We start from the raw sequence: 22,652 nt of genomic DNA, 5'->3' as shown, positions 1-22,652 counted from the left end.
TGAATCAATTGCTACTTTTTAAATGAAATGAGTCCAAATCAGTATTCCTTGTAAGCTGTGCACCTGTGTGGCCACTTAGGAGAGATTCAAATGCTGCCCAGCTGATTAACAGAACACCCACAGCTAAGTTTTTTTTGTTTCTACTGGTACTGCACATTTGTACATGCCTCAATGCACATAAAAATGTGTACTTCACATGGACGGAAAAAATTTGCACATGGATGGAAAAGATTAGAGGGAAAATTGGCCCAGATGATGAGACTTGAATAGTTTGTTTAATTTGCCTGGTTGCATGACATTAGTAATTGAACTTAACTTCTATCCCACGTTAGGTCTAGGTTGATTATGACCAGGGTGTTGGGAGTAAAACTCAGTCTTTTTATTACACTGAATGGGGGAGCATGAGCCACTCTCCCATGGCTTGTGCTCCTTCCCCACAAGCTTGAATTACACTGGGGGTTGTGCATGGGGAAGGAGAGAAGAGGTGTGGTAAGAAAAATCTTTTCTAGAAGGAGGTTGATAGAATAGTGCTGCGAGTGCATTTGTATCTGTCCTACAAAGGAAAAGATGGTATTTTGAACCATTCCTGGTAACAAACTTCACATCTTCCTCTAGCTAGCGGCTTCTACTTTTCGTCCTCTTTCTGCTCTTATTTGTAGGAGTGAATAAGATACGGCTTTTGCTTGCCTGCCTTTTAGATATTCTCATCTTCCTCTAGCTAGCAGCTTCTACTTTTCATCCTCTTTCTGCTCTTATTTGTAGGAGTGAATAAGATACGGCTTTTGCTTGCCTGCCTTTTAGATATTCTCAATCAGCCTTACTCTAATACAGGATTACCATTCTTAATGACATGATTTTAACTCTGCTTTTTATAGAGATTGTGAATCTGGTACAAACCAAGTATTTAAAATATAATGATATAATGATGAATGTATCCAGAGAGAAAATCCTTTCCCCGCTGTTCCTCCAGTAATAATCTTTTGCTGTGGTTCTTGTTTGCTTAATGGTTTCATCAGTTGTTGAACTAGTGCATTTAATGTATCCTGACATTTGCCCTTGAAGATTTTTGTCTTTCATTTCAAAAGGTGCTAGAGTAACTTATGGTGAATGCGAGGGACAGTTTTTATTAAGATGATGAATTTTTGTAATTTCACTTTTTTTCTTCCCAAATTTCTTTCCATTGTCATTTGAAATCAGGCAGAGTAAATGTTTTACTTTCTGTCAGCATATGTTCCCTTTACTGTAGTCACCCGTGATTTCATGTGGTTTACAGGACTGTGGAAGATCTGAAAAACAATGAAAGTCAATGGAAGGAGTCTCCTCTAGCAACCAGACATAGAGAAATGCTAAAACGCTGTAAAACACAACTTAAGGTTTGTAACTAGTTAGGAATACAACAAAACAGCTCTGTCAACCAATTTGTGGGTAGTGGTGTTAGTAGTAGGTTTTTCCCCAATGGAAAAGGTGTGCTAGCATCCATGTTTTCATAAGTTTGAAAATGTCTTGGGTACATAGGAAGTTTGTTGACAATATATTACAGTGTAGCTTGCTACCTGTTGACTTAAGAACACTATATAACATGTACAATATAATAAAGGATGAGAACTCTTAACACGTGTATAGCAATTTTAAATGTAAAAGCAGGTTACAAAAATCAATCCTTGCAATGCACTTCTGAGGAATTAAGGTGTTGCTGTTTCCATTTCTCAGATGAAGAAATAGTGGCAAAGAAGATGAGTGACTGGCTCATAGGCTAATGCAATTGCTATTTAAACAGGGTTTAGGACTCCAGAACACCTGATTCTAAGTCCTAAAATTTCTCTAAAGAGGATTCACTGGAATAATTCATTACATCAATATACTTAAATTGTTGCAACGGTAAATTGTTGGGAATATTCTACTCTATCGTGTAGACAGCTTTGACAATTTCCCCTCTCCCATTTTCACCACTGTTAGAGTATTTCTTCTTAACTATAAGTTAATGACGGATTTGTCCTTGTGGATCTAGTTGAATTGTACTTGTCTATCTCTGTTAATATATTGGATTTTTTTAAATGTTCTGTTCTTTGGAGAATAAAATATTTTGTGCAGAGGGAGAGGCAGAATTGTCTTAATTGTTGGGAGTATTGAGTGGAGTGGCTGAGATAAATTTGTGTTTCTTGTATCTTGCCCTTGATTAGCTTTTTCTGTGCATCTTCTCTTCTTCCTCCAGAAACTGGTACGATGCAAGGCTTGCGCAGATGCTGGCTTGCTAGATGAAAACTTTCTGAGGAGGTGTCTGAATTTTTATGGCATGGTGATTCAGCTGTTGCTTCGAATCCTCGACCCTGCCTACCCCAAGTGAGTTTCAGGGCTGGGTGTATAAATCACTATTTGAAATATCTGATACCAGCTGTCACTACTTCAATGTTACCGCCTACTGGGACTCCAATTCTGGTTGGCTCTTGTCATTGAATTACTATTTTGAGACTGATTTATGTAGTAATTCTGGTTACAGCTGTAAAGGCCTAAGTTATGTTTTGCTAATTGGAAGGGCTGAGATTGGATTTTAAAACTTTAAATATTTATGAAGATATCTGTAAAGGGCCATTGTGCAATTCCGTAGGAGAATGCAGAAAATATTACTTACCCCTGCTATTCCACTATTCTCTTTTAACCCTGTCACTATCTTTTCTATTCCACAGCATAATACTGCCTTTAAATCCTGATGTCCCGAAGGTATTTGCAGCACTGCCTGAGTTTTATGTGGAAGATGTTGCTGAATTTTTATTTTTTATTGTACAGTAAGTAAAATTATGCTTGAGGCAAACTATTATGTTTCCCAGCCGTACGTCACAGATGGTGTTCTTGTAATTGTCTGTGGGCTTCCTTCTCTGAATACTAGTCAGGACTCTGAGCTATATCAGTTCCAGTGCAAAGTGGGGGGAGAGGCAGGACTGATAAGAAAATATTCTGTGATCAGAGATTTCTCTGGAGGGAAAACCCCCCAGAAAAAGAAGGGTTAGGGGAAGCAAACCATGGTGAATAGCAGTTGCCTAGACATTGGAGCCCTCCCCATCATGTGTATCTGAGGGTAGCTCCAGAGTTGGCTTTAGTTGTGGATTTTTACAGCCTTTGTCTGTGGTCTTTTCCTACTTTGGTGGGGGGGTGAGGGGTTATCTAATCTTTCATTTTTTTCTAATTTTTTTCTTGCTTTTGTGAATCTCTGTCCCTCTATCCATTGAACTTGAAGGCTGCATGCAAACTTGGGCAGCTGGGCTAAGCATCGGTTGCAGACTTTGTAGGAGTGGGCTGGTTTGCTGTTGCACAAAACTGTGCACTATGAGAGTCAAGAAGAGAAGCTTGTGGCAGGCTTGTTGCCGTTGCATGCAGCCTGCTATGTGTGAGCTGCCTTTATTGGTCACTGCAGAAAAGAGAAATGAGGCTATACATGGCTTTGAAGGAGCCAATTACTGCTTTACCCCACAGTCCTGAGAACAGTTTTGCCATGGAGATTGGGACAGAGCTGGAATAAGACAATCTCCTTTGCTGCCCATGTCTCTCTTAGAATCATCTGTAGAGGGCTCACCAGTGACTCTGCCCTCTAGGATTGGAAATGGTTTCCTAGACTATTAAAAATGGAATAGAAAACCAGATAGTATAATAAGGTCTGGGGTATTAGCCATCTTTAGAGCAGTATTAAAGATAGGAAATCACACAATAATAAACCAACAAATGTATTTTAATTTGTACATTTGCCAGAGTCATATTAACTTCTACGATTTACCTCATTAAAGCTGAATATGGCTGTTCCCTCAGAGTGGGGAGGAGGGAGGGAGGTGTCCACTGGTGATCATAGAATTCAAGCTATCTCAGTCATTTTCCTCCTTCAGTCCCACATCCAGCTGCTGTCTCTTTCTCATGGTGCTTCAAAAAAAGGCAGCAGTTGTCCCTGCATGCCTAGGAGGTGCCCTTGAAGTGGCACTTGAGAGTAATGTCAAACTCAGTACAAAGTGCAATAAAACATGGTGCTTCAAAGGTGGTCCCAGGAAACTATTATTGGCAAGATGGCCTAATGTAACTTAATCAGAATTTAGTTTCCATAGTGACTTAAACTTTTGCAAGTTCTAACAGGTAGTCTGACCTGAGTCTGACAAATAGGTAGTTGCATCCTTTACATGTTTTGCTCTCTTCCCCTCCCCCTCCTCCCAATCTTTAGATACTCTCCCCAGGTGCTTTATGAGCCATGCACTCAGGACATTGCGATGTTCCTTGTTGTGATGCTGTGCAACCAGAATTACATCCGAAACCCATATCTGGTAGCAAAGCTGGTGGAGGTGATGTTCATGACAAACCCAGCTGTTCAGCCACGGACACAGAAGTTCTTTGAAATGATTGAGAATCATCCTCTCTCCACTAAATTGTTAGTCCCCTCACTGATGAAGTTTTATACAGGTGAGTTGTGTTAGCACAGTATTGATTGACATAGTGCCTGGTGAAAACTTTGCAAGGCAAGAGGCTCTGTTAGTCTGCTTAGGTTCTAAAAAGATGAGGATCAGTTTTTGGTACAGAGCTTAGATGATGCTTGCCCTTATTGCTTTCTGACTTTCTTTGCATAGTTAAGAGAGGTATGTAGCCTGACTCTGCCATTGCTGAAGTGGGATTTCAACTCCAAGGCAGGAAAGTGTGTTTTTTGGGGATACTTCAAGCTGAATTGTTTTGTGTGCATGAGCTTGTAAGTATCCCAATAGCCACGTAAACCTTGGATAGCCCTTTAGGGCTCTGTCCCGGGAAGTCGTCAATCCTTTTCAGTATACTCTGATGTCCCATCTCTCCTACCTGCCTTTTGCTTGTCAAACATACATCCTGGGGACCCAGTGAGTCTAAATTGCTTTTCAGCTCTCTCGGCTTCAGCTGTATCATGGTCTTCTGGCTTTATTCCATGTGGCGCACAGAGTTGTAGAACATATAGAAGTTAAACTGAATAGGTCAGGAAAGCATGCACACACATGCTATTTTTCTTTCTTAAAAAACAAAAACAACAACAACACATACAACGCAACCCACACCCTACATTAATACAATATGGTAATATTTTAAATGCTCAAAAGTTAATTCTTTTAAGTATTCTGGCTTCATCTGTTTTTCAGTTTTCTTTTGTCTTGCTTTATTTCATTTTTTTACTTCCTCTTTCTGCCTAGTTCTATGTTAACATGACTGTCACTTTTGTACAGCTACACTTACTCTGGTATAATCTCCCAGTTAATGTGCGTTTATTGACTGAATTGCACATGTTTTCAGCCTTTAGTAACCATATTATTTCTCCTGAAAAACTGTATCAATCTAAATGAAAACCCCAAACAAATTATTAAAATCTAAAAAATCAAAACTAAAAGCAGTACCTCAAAAAGGGAAAAGAACCAGAGACTCCATGAGGTACACTAAAGAATTAATTATTGCTATTAATGTTACATGGGCTGTGATGATGAGCATAAATATTAAACACTGAGATATTTGGATATTCTTAAATCACATTACTACACATATGAAAGAGGTTTGAATTATAGTTGATGTAGAAAGAACAGAATTTCCTGATTTTGGAGGGGGAGCAGGTTGATTCAGCATAATGTTGAGGTAGCAGATTTTTTTTGTACTCAGTAATCCAGTTTTTTAGGGGGGCCTCTATTCACTTAAGTTATTTATCTTTAGCATCTCAAACATCTGTGTGGGTTTTTAACATGGATTGAAAGTAGTATGTAAGGCAGGGGAGGGCAATAATTTTTGGTGGGGCCCACCTGAAAAATTTTTGGTCTGGGCCACCCTGGAAAGGGTGGGGTCTTGAACAGAAGGTGCGGGGCCGGGATATTTCTGGGTTCCCCACCCCCAGACTGATTGATCTGGGCGTGGGAGAGCATCTTTGCCCACCCGCCACCCCTTTCCACTAGGTGCCCATGCCCCTGGCTGGGAGGAGACTTCCCACGCTCTCCCACCCCCAGGTCAATCAGGGCCTAGGGGCGGGGGAGCACGCAAAGTTTCCTCTGCTCTGTTCCCGCCCTGTGAGCAGCGTGCAGTGCTTAAAAGCACCATGTGCTCCTGGCAGGACGAGAGGAGGCATTGTGTGCCATGGGGCAGGGAAGCAGCAGGGCCTCCGCAGGCTGTATCCAGTCCGTGGAAGCCCTTTTGCCCACCCCGATATAAGGTATTTTCCTCCATCAAAGATGCAGCATTGTGAGACTTGCTTTTCTTTGAAAGGAGGGTTGATTCAGAAAAATAAGGCCCCTTTAAAATGGAAACCAGGTTGGAGTTTTACAGCTGCGTGTATTTGATTTAATATTTTTCAGCTTTCAGCTGTACCTGATCAGGTAGGTTTGGGAAGGAGTGTGGTATATGGGTTCCTTGTAATGAGCACAGCATACTGGCAGGAAATGTTGATGATGGGGTCTAGTTTTATTACTGGGGTCTTCTACTTTCTTCTCAGATGTTGAGCACACTGGAGCTACCAGTGAGTTCTATGACAAATTTACAATCCGCTACCACATCAGCACCATTTTCAAAAGCCTTTGGCAGAATATCGCTCATCATGGCACTTTCATGGAAGAGTTCAAGTGAGTAAAATGTTGAAAATGTTACAGGTAATGTCCCAGATGTTTGCTTTGGGTTTCTGAAGTGTGAAGACCACTGGAATAAGGATCTGAGGCTGATCCCTCCAACTAGGATATGTAGCCAAAGAGCCAGATTACTCAAAGATATTTAGCTTCAGAACAAGAAAAAAAAAAGTACCAGTCCTGGAGTTGCAAAAGGAAAACTCCTCCAATCTTTATTTTCAAATATGCCTGCCTATGTTTCTGTGCATATTTGCTTCTCTGTTATGGTGGAGGGAAGGAGGGAACAGCTTCACTCTTCCCCCTGCCTTGGCCATTGTTGTGCCAAAAAATACTGTGGAAATGCTTTGCCTTTAGTCTTTGTTAGCAGTTGCTCTGTTTCTTGTGAGCGTTTTCCTGGGCTCCTCATGAGGATCCTAGTTGGGAACCTCAGTGTGTTTTTCTGAGCATACTTAAGTTCATTTCCACTTGTTAATGTCTATTCTGTGTTATAGTCCAAGTGTGCAGATAGGAATTATCCCTTTCATTCTTCTACTCCACCTGCTAGTCTGTCCCAGATTCCATTTCCAATCCCTGGTAACCTTTATTTGGGCCTCTCCTGTGAGTTCTTAGATATTTGACAATGATTCGATTACTGGCCAGCAAAAGCTGCTTTATTCATTAAAGAGAGATTTTCTCTCATTTTGTTCTAGTGTTGTTGGGCTCTCACTTTGCCATTACTGTCAGGAAAAGGGAAATACTGCTTTTGACCAGTCATAGTTTATATAATTAGGCCTTTCCTCTACAACCACTCTGAACACAGGAATGTAGGGAGTGTGTGGGCTCTGGACTATGAAGGCATGTGAAGTGGAGGAATTAATTATTCAAATTGTGATATGAAGAGGGAATGTTACTGGTGCTCTAGATTAAGAGCCGCATACTGGACTGAATGCTCCTGCTGTACTGTGCCATGATAAATGCACTTCAATGTTTTCCAGCTCTGGAAAGCAATTTGTTCGCTATATCAACATGCTGATAAATGACACAACTTTTTTGCTGGATGAGAGTCTGGAATCCCTAAAACGTATCCATGAAGTTCAAGAAGAGATGAAGAACAAAGAACAGTGGGACCTGTTGCCTAGGGTGAGCATGGGGTTTTTTCCCCCCACAGTGCCCCTTCCTTTTTTGTGCTATGCTTTCTTTTGTGCTACGCTTTCTTTGGTTAAGGGTAGAACCAAATTGCTGCTCTAAAGCGCAGCCCCTGGGGGCAGTGTTGCTTGATGCTTCCATGGCCAGGGTAATTTCTGGCGTTACTTCCTGAAAGAGAACCCAGTCTGCAGAGCTACATCAGGGCTAGCGTTGGGAAGAGAATGTATAAGGCTTTTAAGAGATTGTGAATTTAAAATGTTAAGTGGAGAAATTGAGGGAAAGTTCTGGGAGATGCCCACCAGCTGAGTTCACTTCAAAGAACTGTCCCAGCAAAGACCATCTGTTTTCTTAAGGTATTGAGGTTGAAGCAGGCTTTGGCATGGAAAGGAAGAGAATAAATTCCGGGATTGAATGTCATTATACCATAATTGTCCGGATTCAGCCACCAGTGTCAGATATTTTTATATTGAGGTTATTGATTTCAAAAATAGTCTGAAATGAAAAAGCTAAATAAAAAAGGAAGATCTATTTTGCCAAGTTCCTTTCAGAGGAGAATGTTCTAAACTCTGTATTTTCTCTACAGTGTTATTTCCTCCTCTCAGTTCAGATAAGTTTCAGAGAAGTAGCCGTTTTAGACTGTTTCAGCAACAGGGAATCCTGTGGCACCTTAAAGACTAACAAGTTTATTAGGGGCATACGTTTTCATGGCCTATAGTTCACTTTCTCAGATGCATGCAGTGAAAGCTTTTTTAGGTATTCTCATCTTATCAACTCCTGGAAGTGGACCTCATATCCACCCTGATTGAATTAGCTTCATAACACTCTCATCTCTGTATAAATCCCTGCCAATTGAAGTTTTCACTTCATGCATCTGAAGTGAGCTGCAGCCCAGGAAAGCTTATTCCCTTATAAACTTGCTAGTCTTTAAGGGCCCACAGAACTTCTCATTGATTAGATACAGATAAATGTTAGCTGCCCTAAAACTTTTATGTACCTGGAATGTGGACAGCTGGCTCTCAACACATCAGTACAAATCTTGGAAGTGAATATTCCTTACAGTGCAAACAGTGGTGGCAAAGAATAGAACATTAAAAGCCCAATGTAAAGTAGGCACCTGGATTATTCTCTTCTGAAATAGTCATGGATAAACTTAAAATATACTGGGACAGTAAATGACTACATACAGTTGTCCTGGGAGTCACTTAACATACAGCTGGAGAAATACTTTGTCTTGTTGTATTCTTTGGTGCTTAGGTAGCTGAATGTGTGTGCATGTGAAGCAGGTTGAAGTTCCACTCTGTAGTTGTAATGGATTATCTAATTGCAGGCATGTTAATGTCTATAATGTTTATCATGGTAAAATACAAATTTAGTATGTTAAGATAGAAAATACCTTTTAAATTAGTGTCCAGTCCATTGATAGGTGCATGGTAAAATTCCCTGCTGGAAGATTTACCAAATATTAAACTGACAGCTGCAGTTAGCAGCGTTATTATCTGTTTATAAAGCAATAGCTCTAAAATATGGACAATGGTACGCAAAGGGACTGTAAAGAGTGCAACTTTAGTATGTAAACATTACAAAGATAATGTAAAAGCTGATGGGTTCAGAAATGAAGACCATTTCTTGGTCATCTCTTGTGCTATTTTTATAACATTAGTGTTGATTAAAATTACTTCATCTTTGTTTCCATTTAGAAGTGGCTCCTACACAGCACCCTGTAGAGCAGGGGTGGGCAATAATTTTTGATGGGCGGCCACTCCAAGAATTTGGAAAATGGTTGAGGGCTGCACTCTTCCATTATAGGTGTGGGGTCTGGGATGGAGGTTGGGTGCAGAAGGGAGCTTGGGGTAAGGGAGGGAGTTTGGGTGAAGGAAGCAGTTGTGACCTGGGGCACTGGACTGGGTGCAGGGGGTTGGATTGTGACTTAGGGCAGTGAATTGGTATATAGGAGGGGATGCAGGGATTTGGGTTGTGAGCTAGGGCAGGAGGGAACTGTGGTATGGGGCAGGGGATTGGGGTGCCAGATCTGGGAGGGAGTATGGGGGCAGAAAGGGGCCAGAGGATTTGGGTATGTGGAATAGGGGGGTAGGGTTGCCAGGTGTCCGGTATTGAACCGGACAATTCGGTATTTTTGCCTCCTGTCTAGTAAAAAAAAAAAAAAAAAAAAAAAAAATTCAGAAAATACCAGACACCTACAATGTCTGGTACTGTCTGATTGTTTCCCCGGCCAGGAGGCGAAAATCCTAGGCTGCTTCAATACAGAGGCAGCCTGGGCAACCTTAGTGCTTACCGAGGAGCTGTCCGGCCTGGCGCAGGGAGGCAAGATGGTGGGCGACCACTGGCAGCGTGTTAGGGACAAAAAGCCTCACTATGCAATTCTTAAAGGGGCTTCGCTGTTGTGGTTTGGTGATTTGTTTTGGGTTTTGTTTTGTTTTTCTTAACTCTTGGGGGTCTTTTTTCTGTATTTTTTTTTCTTTTCTGAAACCATCTTGCAACCCTATGGGGGGGCAGGAGTGGGGAGCAGAGGGTTGGGGAAAGGAGGGACTGGGAGACTTACCAGCCAGCAGCCCGTTCCTGAATTAGCCTCCCTGCCTTCCCTTCCCCTGCACAGGCTGCAGCCATGTGCCCTGTGAATAACTACAAGCCCCTTGTGCTTCCTGGCTGCCTGTTATTGAAACAGACAGCTCCCACTGGCCAGTTTCTGTCCAGAAGCTGGCCAATGGGATTGTGCTAGAAGTGGGAGCAGCTCCTAAAGCTTCCCCGCTTCCCTCCGGGCTCAGTTTTTAAAGTGAAACAGCCCTGCAGCCACGTTTGAGCAGTGTGTGGGTAGGGAAAGACAAGTGGCTCCCTGCAGTGTCTGCAGGCCGGATCCAGTGACATGGCGGGCTGCATTTGGTCCACAGGCTGTATTTTGCCCAGGCCTGCTGTAGAGAATTAACATTTAGAACTCTCTCATGCTTTGGGATCAGCTGAGGCTGATCTAGGCCCTGGCAAGAAGGGACAGCTCCCTGGCTGGTGAAGGTCTCAAAGTCCGATTCTCACTGTTCCTCATTTTAGACCAAACTTTCTTTCTGGACTTCACATACTTAGTATCACCTTGAGATGTAAAATCCTGTTTAATCAGCTAACTGGTTAAACATTATTTAACCAGTTAACCGATTAAAGGAGGGCCAGCGGAGTGGCCGCTCCTACTCAGCTAGCTGAAGCGGCCCCCCCACGTGCCACCGAGCTGTAATGTTCCCGCTTCCTCCAGAGGCCGGGGCTGCTCCTACCCAGCCAGAGCAGCCCCTACCTGCAACAGGACAGGGTGCTCTGCAAACAGGGGCTACTCCAACATCCTGGCCAGAGCAGCCCCTACCTGCAACAGGACAGGGTGCCCTGCAAACAGGGGCTACTCCAACATCCTGGCCAGAGCAGCCCCTGCCTGCGGGGGCACTTAGGCCCACCACAGGCAGGGGCTGCACTGGAGCAACCCGGGTCTACAGCAGGCCCTTTGGGGTAGGGGATTGGGGTGCTGGATCTGGGAGCGGTTATGGGGACAGGAAGGGGGTCGAGGATTTGGGCCCCTGCCTGCAACAGGTAGGGAGCTGCTCCAGCCCTACCAGTTAAACCTGACCAGTAAGCCTTTACCCATTAAGGGTGAGTCTTACTGGTTAAACCTTTACATCCCTTGTATCAGCCTCACATTTGTTGTCAGCTAATGTAGCTCCCCATGTGAGGAACATATATATTCCATATTGATAAGCTAAAAGTTAATGATTGGAGTTCTTCTGAGTGTGTAATTGTAGATAACATTCTACCATACAATGTGTATGGAATTAGAATTAGAAAAGTCCTGTTTATGTCCTCCTGTCCACTCCCAGTTAGGGTAGAATGGTTTTCTGTCATGTATTCTCCAGCACTTTTGTCAAATCTAGTTTTAATATAAGTTTTGGAGATCTTTAAGTTTTGATACAGAGGTTGAGAGTCCTGTTTCAAAGCTAGATAAACAGTATGACCTTGACACTTGACAGTCTTATAGGAGCTTGCTGCTATTTGTTCAGAGCTGAAAGATGCGCAGTAAGTCGTCCACGTTTACTCTCTGTGATTTATCTTTGAAAGATGTTTGGATTTCCAGGAACCCACAAAAGTAATTTAGAAAAAAAAGTTTTAGAATGCAGTTCTGGTCAGCAAAGTGACTCTCTCAAAAAATCACATTTTTACTTCACTGCTTCTGCTTCATGTGTGTACATAAGAACATAACAATGGTCATACTGGGTGAGACCAAAGGTCCATCCAGCCCAGTACCCTGTCTGCCAACAGTGGCCAATGCCAGGTACCCCAGAGGGAATGAATCGAACAGGTAATGATCAAACAATGTCTCTCCTGCCATCCATCTCCACCCTCTGACAAACAGGCTAGGGACACCATTCCTTATCCATACTGGCTAATTTATGGCCCTAACCTCCATTAATTTATCTAGTTCTCTTTTAAACCCTGTTATAGTCCTAGCTTTCACAACCTCCTCAAGCAAGGCATTCCACAGATTGACTGAGCGCTGTGTGAAGGAGAACTTCCTTTTATTCGTTTTAAACCTCCTCCCCATTAATTTCATTTCGTGGCCCCTAGTTCTTATATTATGGGAACAAGTAAATAACTTGGGGTATGTCTACACTACCCCGCTAGTTCGAACTAGGGGGGTAATGTATGCATACCGCACTTGCTAATGAAGCCCGGGATTTGAATTTCCCGGGCTTCATTAGCATAAGCGGGGAGCCGCCATTTTTAAATCCCCGCTGCTTCGAACCCTGTGTAGCGCGGCTACACGGGGCTCGAACTAGGTAGTTCGGACTAGGGTCCTATTCCGAACTACCGTTACTCCTCGTGAAACGTGAAACGAGGAGTAACGGTAGTTCGGAATAGGACCCTAGTCCGAACTACCTAGTTCGAGCCCCGTGTAGCCGCGCTACACGGGGTTCGAAGCAGCGGGGATTTAAAAATGGCGGCTCCCCGCTTATGCTAATGAAGCCCAGGAAATTCAAATCCCGGGCTTCATTAGCAAGTGCGGTATGCATACATTACCCTCCTAGTTCGAACTAGGAGGGTAGTGTAGACATACCCTTATTCACTTTGTCCACACCACTCATGATTTTATAGACCTCTATCATATCCCCCCTTAGTCTCCTCTTTTCCAAGATGAAAAGTCCCAGTCTCTTTAATCTCTCCTCGTATGGGACCCGTTCCAAACCCCTAATCATTTTAGTTGCCTTTCTCTGAACCTTTTCTAATGCCAGTACAGGCAGTCCCCGGGTTACGTACAAGATAGGGACTGTAGGTTTGTTCTTAAGTTGAATTTGTATGTAAGTAGGAACTGGTACATATTGTAGGGGAAACTCTAGCCAAACATTTCTCCAGAGCTCAGTTTTATTCTCCCATACCTCACTTCCCTCAGTCCTTTATTCTCAAGCTGAGGTGTCTGCTGAGAAAAGCCGCTCCGCGTCTCCCTGGTCTGCTGGGTGGGGCACTAGCTTTGTGTCTCCCTGGTCTGCTAGGGGGAAAAGCAGCTAGTGCGGGGTTGCCTCACCCCGTTTGTAAGTAGGGATCCGATGCAAGTCGGATCCATGTAACCCGGGGACTGCCTGTATATCTTTTTTGAGATGAGGAGACCACATCTGTACGCAGTATTCCAGATGTGGGCGTACCATGGATTTATATAAGGGCAATAAGATATTCTTCATCTTATTCTCTGTCCCCTTTTTAATGATTCCTAACATCCTGTTTGCTTTTTTGACTGCCTCTGCACACTGCGTGGACATCTTCAAATAACTAGCCATGATGACTCCAAGATCTCTTTCCTGATTAGATGTAGCTAAATTAGCCCCCATCATATTGTATGTATAGTTGGGGTTATTTTTTGCAATGTGCATTACTTTATCCACATTCAATTTCATTTGCCATGTTGTTGCCCAGTCACATTTTGTGTAGTCAGTCAGGTTTGCTCTTCTGAATCCTTTGGCAGCTTACTCCTGTTAGCATGGCAGAACCATTACGCAGCAGACTGAACTGACACATCTATAGAATTGTCCCAATTTTAGAAGCTTTATTTCTTGTGTTAATGAACAAGGCAGAGAGAACCCAGACTGCCTCTCAGCTCCAACAGTGACTCGGTAGTGCTGGTATTTGTAGTGGAGGGGAAGGCCAATCCATCCTTTTAACTGTATGTTGATCAAACTGGTGACGGAATAGGTGAGACACACTAAACATGGGAGCCCTGCAACACCATTTGTGCAGTCATTTTTTGGATTGATACAGCATTTTGCAGTCTTTATACTGTCCGCTTTTATATCACTCCAGCACACCAGACTTTTGTCTAGGACATGCTCATGAAGGTGAGCTATATCTACAATAAAAGAGCTGTGTCTTATAACTTGAACCACAGGCTGTCACTACTCCCTGCAAAAAGATTGTTAGGCTCATGTTAGGGATGTTAGATAGTGATTAATTGAATAGTTGTGTAACTGCACAACATATTATCACACAACAATTCTATAGTCTCTGGAGGCAGGGCCAGCCTCCAGTGCACTCCCGGGGAGTCTCTTGCCATTCCACACTGCTGCTTCTGTATCAGAGGCTGTAGTGACAGATGGGAGCTGGTCCACAAAGAGAGCTGGTTTAAAAACCAGCTCCCCACTCAAACCAGCCCCTACCTGCCTCCCCACACTGTGGCATTCCATACAGAGGCAGCAGCATGGTGCAGGGGGGAGACAGACAGCCTCGTGTGAGCCAATTAAGTGCAGGGAGCTAGCTTGAATGCTGTTTTCCTCAGTGTACTGCCTCCTGCCTCTCTTCCCCTCCCCCGCCGCCCCTGACCTCCATGCTGCTGCCTCTCTATCAGAGGTAGCAGCACTGGGCTTGGGGTGCAGGTGGCTCAGTGGATTTGATACAGAGGCAGCCGGGGAGGGGAAAGGAATGTCTGTAGTCTGTAAGATAACCCATAAGCCCAGGCTTATTGGTTAATTGCGTACTCAAATACACTTTGACATACCTAGCACATGTCTGTTTAACTATTGAGTAGGGAGTTATAAGGAATTGTAATTGTGGAATGTTAATTTTCTAGGACCAGCAACAGGCTCGGCAGTCTCAGCTTGCTCAGGATGAGCGTGTGTCTCGCTCGTATCTTGCCCTGGCAACAGAAACTGTTGATATGTTTCATATCCTTACCAAACAGGTTCAGAAGCCTTTCCTCAGACCTGTAAGTATAAACTGTTTTTCTCTTGTATTCCTAATTGCCCGGCTGGTTTCCAGCTTCTTTACTCCACAGGTTGGCTGTCTTTATCCAGTAAAAAAAAAAATAATAATAATCTTGGAGGTAAGCTGTAATGTTATCCACAGTGTATTGAAATTGAATTTTAAGTGTACATAGCAATGATTTGGTGCAATAAAAGGCATTTCCTTAGTCTTTGAGATATTAATGGTGCTTTTAGACATGTCCCGGATTCTCTTTGTGTCTGGATTATAACAGGCATGTTGCAATGATGTCAAGATTGGATGGTAGGAAGGGCATTCTAGGATCTACCTTTGTGGAGACTATTTCTGTCTTTCCAGCCCAAGAAAAGTCACCATGATTGTTGCAATCTGAAGAGGAACATAGGTGTGTCAAGTTTTCACGTTGGCACCAGCAGAAACCCCTCTAGGAGTAATATTGCCTATACTTTTTTAAAATCTGTGTCCTTGGGCACATGTTGAATTGTTTCCTACTTCAAATGCTCACCTCCGGAGTTGTGGATATAAGTTTGGAGATAGCAGTGAGGAAAGGTTCACTGTGTGAAACTTATGAAATCAGTGGCAATCTTCCTAAAGAAAAAACCCTTAGAGCCTGATGCATTTGGACCTAAAGTGCAATCCCTTCCCTAGTGCCTCCTCTTTTCATTTGTACTTTATTTTGGCCTTCTAGGAACTTGGACCACGACTGGCTGCTATGCTGAACTTTAACCTTCAACAATTGTGTGGTCCCAAGTGCCGTGACCTGAAAGTAGAAAACCCTGAAAAATATGGATTTGAACCAAAGAAGCTATTGGACCAACTGACTGATATTTACCTGCAGCTAGATTGTGCTCGTTTTGCTAAAGCAATTGCTGACGACCAGGTGAGCGCCAGAAAGAGAGGTGGGTATGGTGCTGGCATAGACAAACAGAACTGGCAGAGCTTTGCAGTATCACTCCTGGAAAAGCTCTCTCACTATCTGTGCATTGTCAGCCAACTTCCTTCTAATGCATCTTCAGTTTATTTTTCATGATTAATCTCTGCTTTGGCACTCGCTGCTCCTTTTAGACAGGCATGTTTATAAAGTGCTTTGCAAACCGATAGTGCTATATAAATAGTTGTAGCGCTTTACATATGCAGAGCATTTTACAAACATTAAGTGTTACCTGCAGAGCCTCCCTATGAGATGGTAGAAGTAATGCTAGCATCACCACTTTACAGAGGGGAAACCAAGGCACAAGAGTGATTCTGACCCTCTGCGCATGTGTACACATGCATATACGTGAGCTATGTCTCATCTGTCACCTTGTTTCCTTCTGTTGTTGAGAGTAGAAAAGACAGATGTTGGCCCAGTGTTCAGTTTCGTACAGAACCAAGTTTTCAGAATCCAAAGAACAATGGAAATGTATCCATGGCTGTTTAGAATTTTGATGAAAAGAGGAATATTTCCTTATGCCCGTGTTTACATCTCCAATCTGAAGAACTGTGAAACTAGCTTGGTTAATTCCTCCGCCCCCCTCCTTTGACTAGGCTGAGAAATACAGGAAACAAACAGCATAAATAGAGAAGTAAATTAGATTTTTAAACTTTTTCCATTCTGCTGATCTTGCGTGGTGTCAGTAATGTTGGTAAAAAGATGCCTTTTGTTAGCTCTGTATAAATGGACAGTGTCTCCAACATTATGCCAGTTCCCACACCAGTATGCTTGTTTTAGTTTGTCTCCACATTGCAGTGGAGCATTTGAGTTGTAATATCTAGTACAAATCGGTTAATGTTGGATAACACACAGAGGCCTTTCATAAGGGGGAAAAAAAGGTGGGGGGGGGAAGAGTGACTAGTGTCTTGATAATTGGCAATGACAGGAACGAAAATCCAAGAAAACACATCTCTCTCTCTCTATATCTATATCTATATAACAACGTTTTATCCTGCCCTGTGACAGAATGATGTCATTAGGCTCTCTGGCCATGAAAGTAGCCAGGGAGAGAGGGATTGGTGAGCAGGGCGCAGCCCCCTATTGATGCTTTAATAACAAGTGGGTAAAAAGTATGTTCTAAAATGTTGCTTGTGTATGGCAGAGATGTTCTAAAGCATTTTGATTAGGGCTATCAACCATTAATCGCGTGCACTGCCCCCTTTGAAATGCTGTGGCGAAGTTTCAAAGGGGCAGCGCTGCAGAAGCCCAGGATCAGCTGGAGTCCTCAGCTGACCCCAGGCTCAGTGCAGCTGCCCCTTAGAAAGGCCACCCCGGCATTTCCAACGGGCAATACCACGGGATCTTGGGGCCTGCTGGAGTCCCCAGCTGTGACCCTAGGCTCTGTGCAGCGTGGCCCCTTTGAAGCACCAGAGCGGCGCCTGAAAGGGGCAGCACATTAGGAGCCAGGGATTAGCTAGAGTGCCCAGCTGACCCCAGGCTCCATGCAACGCTGCCCCTTTGAAACTCTGAACCAGCACTTCAAAGGGGCAGCGCAACGTGGAGCTGGGGATCAGCTGGGCACTCCAGCTGATTCTTGGCTCCTAATGCGCTGCCCCTTTGAAGTGCTGGAGTGGCACTTCAAAGGAGCAGTGCAGCATTAATGCCTGTGATTAATGGGTTAAAAAATTAATGCGTTAATCCTTCCCTGTGTTAATCGCGGGCATTAACGCACATCGGTTGACAGCTCTAATTTTGATGGATCTCTGATATGCAAATCTGAGCATGTAGTAGAAAAAATGTAAAGACCTTTTGGCAGGCACAAGGTACAGTGCCATTGTTGTGTTCTCCCCTCCAGATTGGCATGATGTTTGAGTGGGCACAGTGTCCTGAGCACTGAATACAATGCTTCAGTGAGATCTACAATACAGATTAGAGAATTACTATTATATTTGGAACATTTAGAGAAAATGAACTTGTAAAACCCAGTATTTTAAATTATTTGTTGCTTTACTAAGTCTCATACTGTGTCGTTTAAATAGGTATTTATTAAGAGGGATTTGAAATGCTACAAATAAACTTTACAAGGGTTATGTCAAAACCCAGCTCTCGGAAGATAAGCATGGGTGGCTTTATAATCTCCAATACATAAGCAGTTTGCAAAGTTCTTGTATATCGCTTTATTCTTAAATTCTGATTAAGCTGATGCGTAAGTCAGTTGAAGCTGGAAAGTACATGCTCTGCCTGTCGCTGGTATCGCTGCACAGTTCTAGACGCAGAGTGCTGCTGTTCCTGCAGCGTGCTGCATGGTGCATCGATCTGGCAGGCTTCCAGCAGGTACCAGCTTCCTCACTGAGACATCTTGCTAATTTTTTCAGTAGCTGTTTTTTGCTGCAGTTATTGTTTTTGCCGTTAAAGGACAGAAGAAGGAGATTTCCCTGAATTGTCTTCCATTTAGTCACAGAGGTGAACAAATCATCAGCCTATCCCCAATAGCAATTGCTTGCCCATTTTTAGATGGTGAATTCACTATTTTTGTTTTCCAATGCACCTGATTATTAGTATCCTGCTGGTGGGTGGGTTAGAGCCTCTGTGCTGTGCTCCTTGTTTTCTAGATTTCCCCAGTATTGTCATGATTCCCACTTCTCAACACTTGCCTGGCATCAAACTACTCTGGACGATATTTATAGCAGTTAATAATTCAGAGAAGCCCTACTGTGGGTGATGTTTCCATCAATATGTGCCAATTCATTTCTGTGCCTTGTGAAAAAGGATGACCCTGTCCTAAGCAGTTACGTCACGATTTCAAGGCAGGTTGGGAAGTTTGGGCACTGCTATTCCTTCTTACTCGGGAAAGGGGGAAGATCCAACTGCTGATATGAAAGAGCTGGATCGTAACATTTTGGTTACACTGGAACAGTCAGTCTCTTTCAAGTGCAAGATAGAGGGGAGCTTTTCAGGGATGTGTTCCTAAGGGAACTATGCCACTTGACCCTTACCGGGCAGAGGGACAATAGTGGGATTCATTTGTGCAGTGCTAAATAAACCAATATGGGATTCTGAAACTCTCTGCATCTGCATCCCCTTGTGCCATGATCATCTCCCAAGCAAATCAGGGTTGGGATGATTCAGTTATTGGAAGGATATCTGAAAGAAATGATTGGGTGATAGCGATGGTGATTCAGTAGTTGACATTCTTCCCTGCAAAAGAGGCAGTAGAGGAACCTGTGCAGCTGCTGTCCTTTTAGAAGAAATACAAAATATACCACTTGTGTTTGTGGTCCTTGTCACAAATCTAAGGGCGGTTACTCCAACTTTGACAATTAAATTCAGCCTCCATAAACTCTGATGCAACTCCAATTGGGTATAGTGCTCTTCATTTCCTATCCTACATAGATGCACACTGATGCAGCTACAGCACTCCACCCCAGAGTTGGCTGTTTCAGTGCTCAGTGAAGTGATTTCTGTATACCTCTTGCCTGCTTCACATTAGTGTCGCAGCTTAATTAAGCCTTCGATAAAATATGCTATAGCTGAGCAACGTTGTCACTAGTTCATATTTTCACCTTATTTTGCTTGCTTGCAGAGGTCCTACAGCAAAGACCTATTTGAGGAGGTTATTTCAAAGATGAGGAAGGCTGGAATCAAGTCCACAATAGCAATAGAAAAATTCAAGCTGCTGGCAGAGAAAGTGGAGGAAATTGTTGCCAAGAATGCCCGTGCAGAAATCGATTATAGCGATGCTCCAGATGAATTCAGAGGCAGGTTGATTTTTTTATATTAATTTTTGTGGGGGAGTGCCATTGCTTAAAATATGTATAAGGTATGTGTTATTTAGACTTGTGATTTCTAATGGAAACAGCCTAGTGTTCTCTTGGGTCCTGAATCTTCCACCAGTTGAGTGAAACAGTTCGGGTTCGAGTGAAGAGAGCAAAGTTGTTCAGGGACTGCATTGTCCATATCTAGCCATGTGTTTGTTTAGACCAGCTTTGCAAACATAGAATCATAGAACTGGAAGGGACCTCGAGAGGTCATCGAGTCCAGTCCCCTGCCCTCATGGTAGGACCAAGCACTGTCTATGATGTGGGTTATAAAGCCATACAAGATCTCAGAGCCTAATGAAATGCTTGAACGTTATACTTCTTCTTCCGAAGTTTAAGTGAATGACCAGTTCTGCATTAGGGAAGCCGTAATCCCAGCAATTCCTCATTTCCAGCAGCAGTTGCCCACCTGTATGAGAGCTAATCTGATGCTACCTTCACTGCAATTCTGGATCAGTTGGCAGAAGACATATAAGAGGGCTGCTTTTTCCTCCCTTTGAGGTGCCTTGTGTCATTTCAGTAATGTATCTGGTCCTCAGTGATCCATAAAGATTCTCCAGGTCATTTGTGTGCTATGAGGTATCAGGAAAGAATTTATTTTTTTCTTCTGTTTCTTTAATTTAATGACATAAGCTTTTTCTGTCTCTTCAGATCCACTCATGGACACTCTTATGACGGACCCAGTGAGGCTACCATCTGGAACAATCATGGACAGATCAATCATCCTGCGACACCTGCTAAACTCCTCCACTGACCCCTTCAATCGGCAGACACTGACAGAAAACATGCTAGAACCAGGTAGCTCTGTCTTTGCTGTGTTGATGGAGGGATGTGCCCTGAAGTATCTCTCGGGCTTCTGAAAGGGTTGTGTCAGAGTCTGGATAGAGCAGCAGTCCTGTTCTGCCCTCCCCACTCTGTGTGGGCCCCAAGTCAATCCGAAAATTCTAGATTTTATTCCATACGTCAGTCCTTGTATTTTCCCCTTCTTTATCTGAATGAGTCTAGAGCTCCTACCACTTAGACTAATGCATCCTAATGGCAGGTGAATATTATGTTCACGTTGTAGAGAGATTAAGTGATTTGCCTGAAGCCACATGGCAAATCCATTTCGTGCACAGAAAACAGAACTCAGGGGTTCCCTCTTCATTCTCTGTCCTAACCAAAAGACAGCACTACTTGTCCCATAGTGGTTTCTCAGTTGAACATTTCTGTAACTTCACTAATAGTGCATTAACCATTTAAGTGGGGGTTTTTTCTCTCTTCATTCCTAGTGCCAGAACTGAAAGAGCAAATTCAAGCCTGGATGAGAGACAAGCAGAACACTGACCATTAAAAACTCCTTTGCAGTGCACGTCAAGGTCAATGAGAAGAGCAGGGCATGGATTGGTGTAGTGATGATGGTGCATATAATCCATTGGAAGATGGAGATGGGATTAGCATTCAGGGTGCCCACCGCCATGTAGTAGTGACCAGAAGCATGTGGACGAGAAGAAAAGCAGCTTAATTCTTGTACATATATTTAAGTGATAACAGTGGTCAATAGTGTGGAGGACAAATTGGAAGTTTCTAATGTTACAAAACAATGTCCTTCAATGTGTCACAATTAGGGGTTTTTACAGCTGAATTATTTTAGCAAAAATGAACAGATCAGGGCAGCATCCCTTCAACTTTATTTTTTACAGTCAGATATTAATTAATTTGATTGTGGTTAAAACCTTGGACACTTTGCTGCTAAAATAACTTCCCCTTTCCCCCACCTGCACTGCTGTCTTTTTTTGTTTGTTTGTTTGTAATGCAAACACAAACAAAACTCCCCAGTGAAAATCGTCCTTCCCGTCTCCCCAAGAAAACATATTCTGTGAGATAATTGTGCCTGCAACAAAGTGTTAATCTTGGGATGGTATTTTTATATTATACATATTCGCATATTTGTTTTTTAATTGGTGTTAGATGACACAAGAATAATAATTTAAAAAATTTTTGACACAAGAATTTTAAGTTCTTTGAGATGTCCCTTTTCTTTGTGTTAAATAGAATCTTGATGCTCTGGTATTTTTGAAAAGCCTTATGATAGAACATGTTGAAACAGCTGCTACCAAGGAGGTGTTTGGGAATGCCAGGACTTAAAATAAATAAATAAATTCTTTTAAAGCCGGAGACATAGTATGCTAAGTGACAGTTCTGAGCCGTTAGTTTGTCTCCGGAGGGCAGATCCTTTTATTCTTGGAGCCTGTAATTTGGGGTGGGGTCATTTTTATGTTGCATACCAGTTTGTATCCATGGCTTGGCCTTACCAAAGCAAAAAGGGTGCAGGAAATGTAGAATTACATTTTTTAAAAAAAACCTGAAAAACGAACAAAAAAAAAACCACAAAACATTTTTGTATTACTGCCCCCTGCTTACGATACTTGAATTTCCTTTTTAAAAAGGATTTGAAACCGCAGTGTTTTAAAATTAAGCCTGTAAAAAAAAGTTTTCTTTTGTTTTTTCGCTGACAGTGTCCTCTGTTCAGTTCCTGACTCTTGAACTAAAATAAATGGTGATACACATTCACAAGGAACCTTCTATGTCTCCCCATCTTTCAGTGACTCGTTGAAGGAGGGGAAAGGGTGGGAATGGCCTATTTTGCTGTTGGAAATCTTGCTCATAATCGATATAAGGTTCCAGAGAAAAGCAATTAGACATGAAAAGCTGCATAAACACTAATGCAGATTCTCCTCTTGTGGGGCCTTCAAGCTAATGCTGTTTTTCTTAGCTGTGAGAGCCACAGGACATTTCACTAGATACACAGCTGATTAGAGAGTGAGGTAAAGAGACTCCAGAACAGAGGCTTATTCAGCCTGTTCAGTCAGCCACAGTGCAAACCTTGGGGAGATGTGGGTTAAGTTTAGAAGAAGAAAAATGTGAAGGAGTGTTTCTTTGTATTGCTAGTGAGATGGAGAATCTTGGGATGTGTGGATGATT

At 42.8% G+C, this 22,652-nt stretch overlaps 1 protein-coding gene across 3 annotated transcripts in view; it reads left to right on the top strand.

Annotated features, from left to right (window-relative positions):
• UBE4B (ubiquitination factor E4B) overlaps nt 1-22,249 on the top strand; it is an 89,756-nt gene extending 67,507 nt beyond the window's left edge. For all 3 annotated transcript variants that reach the window (XM_006127067.3, XM_075906353.1, XM_006127069.3), the window contains 11 exons: nt 1,274-1,373; nt 2,213-2,340; nt 2,685-2,783; nt 4,199-4,434; nt 6,458-6,584; nt 7,559-7,703; nt 14,809-14,943; nt 15,646-15,837; nt 19,454-19,628; nt 20,340-20,486; nt 20,960-22,249. In XM_006127067.3, the coding sequence (XP_006127129.1) occupies nt 1,274-1,373; nt 2,213-2,340; nt 2,685-2,783; nt 4,199-4,434; nt 6,458-6,584; nt 7,559-7,703; nt 14,809-14,943; nt 15,646-15,837; nt 19,454-19,628; nt 20,340-20,486; nt 20,960-21,021 (1,546 nt within the window). In that variant the 3' untranslated portion in view covers nt 21,022-22,249. The remainder of the gene's footprint in view (nt 1-1,273; nt 1,374-2,212; nt 2,341-2,684; nt 2,784-4,198; nt 4,435-6,457; nt 6,585-7,558; nt 7,704-14,808; nt 14,944-15,645; nt 15,838-19,453; nt 19,629-20,339; nt 20,487-20,959) is intronic.
• The last annotated feature ends 403 nt before the right edge of the window (nt 22,250-22,652 follow it).

Source organism: Pelodiscus sinensis, chromosome 23 (assembly GCF_049634645.1).
Source record: "Pelodiscus sinensis isolate JC-2024 chromosome 23, ASM4963464v1, whole genome shotgun sequence".
Taxonomy (NCBI): Eukaryota; Metazoa; Chordata; order Testudines; family Trionychidae; genus Pelodiscus; species Pelodiscus sinensis.
The sequence above is the reverse complement of the archived record's forward strand: the minus strand, read 5'-3'. Positions and strand labels throughout refer to the sequence as shown.